At 47.3% G+C, this 5,809-nt stretch overlaps 1 protein-coding gene across 1 annotated transcript in view; it reads left to right on the top strand.

Annotated features, from left to right (window-relative positions):
• ssr1 (signal sequence receptor, alpha) overlaps nt 1-5,212 on the top strand; it is an 11,704-nt gene extending 6,492 nt beyond the window's left edge. Inside the window, exons 7-9 of the mRNA XM_083936548.1 lie at nt 1,310-1,388; nt 1,525-1,618; nt 3,178-5,212. Of these exons, the coding sequence (XP_083792674.1) occupies nt 1,310-1,388; nt 1,525-1,618; nt 3,178-3,245 (241 nt within the window). The 3' untranslated portion in view covers nt 3,246-5,212. The remainder of the gene's footprint in view (nt 1-1,309; nt 1,389-1,524; nt 1,619-3,177) is intronic.
• Nucleotides 5,213-5,809: the final 597 nt, after the last annotated feature.

Genomic DNA, 5,809 nt, shown 5'->3' with positions numbered 1-5,809 from the left:
CTTCCCTCGTTCCTCCTTCTTCTCTTTCACTCTTCTGTCCGCTGAGTCTTCCCTCGTTCCTCCGTCTTCTCTTTCACTCCTCCGTCCGCTGACTCTTCCCTCGTTCCTCCGTCTTCTCTTTCACTCCTCTGTCCGCTGAGTCTTCCCTCGTTCCTCCGTCTTCTCTTTCACTCCTCTGTCCGCTGACTCTTCCCTCGTTCCTCCGTCTTCTCTTTCACTCCTCTGTCCGCTGACTCTTCCCTCGTTCCTCCGTCTTCTCTTCCACTCCTCTGTCCGCTGACTCTTCCCTCGTTCATCCTTCTCTTTCACTCCTCTGTCCGCTGACTCTTCCCTCGTTCCTCCGTCTTCTCTTCCACTCCTCTGTCCGCTGACTCTTCCCTCGTTCCTCCGTCTTCTCTTTCACTCCTCTGTCCGCTGACTCTTCCCTCGTTCCTCCGTCTTCTCTTCCACTCCTCTGTCCGCTGACTCTTCCCTCGTTCCTTCGTCTCTTTCACTCCTCTGTCTGCTGACTCTTCCCTCGTTCCTCCTTCTCTTTCACTCCTCTGTCCGCTGACTCTTCCCTCGTTCCTCCGTCTTCTCTTTCACTCTGTTTGCTGACTCTTCCCTCGTTCCTCCGTCTTCTTTCACTCCTCTGTCCGCTGACTCTTCCCTCGTTCCTCCGTCTTCTCTTTCACTCCTCTGTCCGCTGACTCTTCCCTCGTTCCTCCATCTTCTCTTTCACTCCTCTGTCCGCTGACTCTTCCCTCGTTTCTCCGTCTTCTCTTTCACTCCTCTGTCCGCTGACTCTTCCCTCGTTCCTCCATCTTCTCTTTCACTCCTCTGTCCGCTGACTCTTCCCTCGTTCCTCCTTCTCTTTCACTCCTCTGTCCGCTGACTCTTCCCTCGTTCCTCCTTCTCTTTCACTCCTCTGTCCGCTGACTCTTCCCTCGTTCCTCCGTCTTCTCTTTCACTCCTCCGTCCGCTGACTCTTCCCTCGTTCCTCCGTCTTCTCTTTCACTCCTCCGTCCGCTGACTCTTCCCTCGTTCCTCTGTCTTCTCTTTCGCTCCGTCCGCTGACTCTTCCCTCGTTCCTCTGTCTTCTCTTCCCTCGTTCCTCCGTCTTCTCTTCCCTCGTTCCTCCATCTTCTCTTTCACTCCTCTGTCCGCTGACTCTTCCCTCGTTCCTCCGTCTTCTCTTTCACTCCTCTGTCCGCTGACTCTTCCCTCGTTCCTCCGTCTTCTCTTTCACTCCTCTGTCCGCTGACTCTTCCCTCGTTCCTCCATCTTCTCTTCCACTCCTCTGTCCGCTGACTCTTCCCTCGTTCCTCAGGATCTTCATGTACGTCTTCCTGTCGGGCCTCGGGCTGCTGGTCGTGGTCGGCCTCCACCAGCTGATGGAGTCCAGGAAGGTACGGAGACAAACGAAACTCATTAATGATGATAATAACAATATTAATAATAATAATAATAATAATAATAATAATAATAATGATGATGATGATGATGATGATGAATCTAATCCTCAGTCGTTGTTCTCGTTCACAGAGGCGGCGTCCGGCTCCGAAGGTGGAAATGGGAACTTCGAGCCACAACGACGTCGACCTGAGCTGGATCCCCCAGGAGACACTCAACCAGATCAGTACGACACACACACACACACACACACACATACAGAGAGACACACACACACACAGAGACACACACACACACACACACACACACACACACACACACACACACAGAGGCACACACACACACACACAGAGACACACACACACACACACAGAGACACACACACAGGCACACACACACGGACACACACGCACACACACACGAGCGCGCACAGGCACACAGATACAGACACACACAAACACACGGACGGACGCACACACAGGCACACACACACACACAAATAAACACACAGGCACACACACACACACAAATACACACAGGCACGCACATGTTTTTTTAACCCTCAAACTGTCACCTTGACGACAGATGTGTATATTTATCCTTTGTTGTGTTGTTGTTGGGCTTGTGTGTGTCTGTGCAGGTGTGTGTGTGTCTGTGCAGGTGTGTGTGTGTGTGTGTGTCTGTGCAGGTGTGTGTGTCCTCTTCCTGCTTCACCTGCTCCTGTGTGAACTTTAACCTCTGCTGTGCATGACATCACTCACTCTTCTCTTCTTCTCTTCCTCTCTTCCTGTTTTCCTGCGTCTTCAGTGCAGAGTCGCAGAGGTGAGCGTGTGCTTAACGTCCTGTGTGTGAAACGGGTGGGATGAGGATGATGATGATGAGGAGGAGGAGGAGGAGGAGGAGGAGGAGGAGGATGATGAGGAGGAGGAGGAGGAGGAGGAGGGAGAGGAGGAGGGTTTGCTCTCAGGGGGATGAAGAACACCAACCTTTCATTTAAAAAGCCTGTGTCCACTCTTCTTCTCCTCCTCCTCCTCCTCTTCTTCAAGACAAACTACAAAGAGACACAAAACAGCTACAAAGAGACACAAACGACTACAAAGAGACACAAAACAACCACAAAGAGACACAAAACAACTACAAAGAGACACAAAACGACCATAAGAGACACAAACGACTACAAAGAGACACAAAACAACCACAAAGAGACACAAAACAACTACAAAGAGACACAAAACGACCATAAGAGACACAAAACGACTACAAAGAGACAAAACAGCTACAAAGAGACACAAAACAGCTACAAAGAGACACAAAACGACTACAAAGAGACACAAAACAACTACAAAGAGACACAAAACGACTACAAAGAGACACAAAACAACCACAAAGAGACACAAAACAACTACAAAGAGACGCAAAACGACTACAGAGACACAAAACAACCACAAAGAGACACAAAACAACTACAAAGAGACACAAAACGACTACAAAGAGACACAAAACAACCACAAAGAGACACAAAACAACTACAAAGAGACACAAAACGACTACAAAGAGACGCAAAACGACTACAAAGAGACGCAAAACGACTACAGAGACACAAAACAACCACAAAGACACACACGACTACACAGAGACAAAAAACGACTACAAAGACTCAAAATGACTACAAAGAGACAAATGTGTGTGACGCGTAGAGCAGCAGCGCGCGTGTGTGTGTGTGTGTGTGTGTGTGTGTGTAAACATCTAAAGTTCTCCGTGAGTAACACAAACTTTCTTCTTCAGACAAAGCGTCTCCCAAAAGATCTCCTCGCAAACGGAGCCAGAAACGCTCGGCCGGCTCGGACGAGTGACGGGCGCCGTGACATCACAACGATGACGGTGGCGACGGCGAAACTTCATCCACCCGTCTACGGAGGAAGAGGAGGAGGAGGAAGAGGAGGAGGAGGAGGGCTGTGAGCGCTCTGCCCTCTCTACTGAGAAACTTTAACCAGTGCCAAGCACAGAGACGGCTCTACTTACAGCTTCAATACTGTTGGACACACACACACACACACACACACACAGAGACACACACACACACACACACACACACACACACACATACATGAAAAGAGGCTCCTGAGGACATTTTTTCCCTGAAGGTCGTTGGTTTTTCTTTCAGATTCGTTTGTTTTTGATTGTTTTTGTTGAAGCTTTAGAGGCGGAGATACCTGCTGATGTCATCATTGTGAGACGGTTCTGATTGTTTTTGTTTGTTTGTTTGTTTCTCACGTCCCTCTCTGGCGTCGGACCGGACCCAAACGTGGATCATGGCGTGGATTTTCCTGCTTTTCTTTCACACAAACTCTCCTGAAGAAGGACGTTTGTGCCCGTTTTCTTGCGTTTTAGACCAAAAATGCTCAGTTTTGCAGACGACTTGATGGCGTTCGCTGCAGTTCGGACTCGTTGACGGTTACAAACGCGGCTTTTTTTCTAGTTTTGAGTTTGTAGATTCTGTCTGAAGTTTCCCGTCTCTCGTCTCTCATGTCTCTGCTCACGTCTGACCACACACACACACTTCTGACGACGAATTCAAGAGCATCGAACATCATCAAAGTGGCCTAAAAACTGCCCTCGAACGCACAAAATGTCACATTTCGGCAGCTGAAGTCTGTCGCGGCGCCTCGTTTGAGATTCTGCGTCCGTGAAGCGCGGCTGACGTGATGAACTGAAGGGGAAAGCGTCTGATATGATCATCCGTCGAGTGTTTAAGTCAAACGTGTGAAAGGAAATCACTGTTTAACGTCTTAAATGTGAATATTTGCTGTTTTTCCTCGACGCTGAACCTGAATCTCGCTGCGATCGGATCGAACGTGAGGCTGAACGTCTCTTTTTGTTGTTTTGCAGTGAAGTTGGAAGACGTCAGACGCTTTCATCCTCTCGGAGATGAAGTTTTTTCCATCTTAAAGGCGTTCGGGCGCTGCTGCGACACAAAAACGGCTTCACTTTAATAAAAACAATCACAAAAACGCTTATTAATCATTTTTTTACATGCAGTTAATTTGCACGCCACGTCTGTAGTTCATCAGAACGTGAAGAAGAAGCAACGATACGACGCCGACCATCTGCGAATAAAAGACTATTTTTTTTAACCCGACCAGATCGACCTTTCACAATAAAAGCCCTGAAGTGCGTAACAGTAACGGCTGATCCTGTGTGTGTGTGTGTGCATGCAGGAAATAAGTGAAGAGAGAGTGGAGACAAAAGCCAACACACACAAACTCAGACGCGTCTCACCATGTTCACACACACACAGACACACACACACACACACTCTCTCTCGAATGTCAGCTGACAGGCCGGGTTACCACGACAACCTTTCCCCCTTCGACGTGTGCCTGTTTTTCTACTCTTCTGTGCGTTTCCTCCTTCGCTCCACGTCCGAGCGCTCGTTTGTAAAATAAGAAAGTCTTGACGTGGCGGCAGCACTGGTGTAAATACGCGCTGACGGACGATGAAGCTGAACGCAAACAAATTACTCAGCTAATTTATTTGATTGACAGATTTTTTTTGGGCTTAAACGGGACGTTGTTTTTGTTTTCATGCACTGTTTTATTTTGTGTTATTCGACCACTACGGGAGACGGCGCCGTGGCACGAATCGAGCGACGCTCCTCTGCGGCGCCGTGACGTCACGTGTTTGGACGGCGACTGAAAACAGGAAACACTCCGAGCGTGACGGCGCCCGCGGAGAAGCGAGCTGATGTTCGTTCACAAATGAGATTCAACTTTTATTTGCTTTTAAATGTGCAGGAAATAAACTTTGATGATTTGCTGTACGAGTGTTTTCTCCTTTGTTCTTTTAACTTATTTCAAAAGAGAATCTCAAAACAACCACAAAGACACAAAACAACTACAAAGAGACACAAAACAACTACAAAGAGACACAAAACAACTACAAAGAGACAAAACAACCACAAAGAGACAAAACAACCACAAAGAGACAAAACAACCACAAAGAGACAAAACAACCACAAAGAGACACAACACAACTTCAAAGAGACACAAAACAACTACAGAGACAAAACACAACTACAAAGACACAAAACAACTACAAAGAGACACAAAACAACTACAAAGAGACACAAAACAACTACAAAGAGACACAAAACAACCACAAAGAGACAAAACAACCACAAAGAGACACAACACAACTTCAAAGAGACACAAAACAACTACAAAGAGACACAACACAACTACAAAGAGACACAAAACAACCACAAAGAGACACAAAACAACCACAAAGAGACACAAAACAACCACAAAGAGACACAAAACAACTACAAAGAGACACAAAACAACCACAAAGAGACACAAAACAACCACAAAGAGACACAAAACAACCACAAAGAGACACAAAATGTCTAATTCCAGTC

This window comes from Echiichthys vipera (assembly GCF_963691815.1).
Source record: "Echiichthys vipera genome assembly, chromosome: 21".
NCBI lineage: Eukaryota > Metazoa > Chordata > Actinopteri > Perciformes > Trachinidae > Echiichthys > Echiichthys vipera.
Note: the sequence above shows the minus strand (reverse complement) of the source record. Positions and strands in the feature narration are given on the sequence as shown.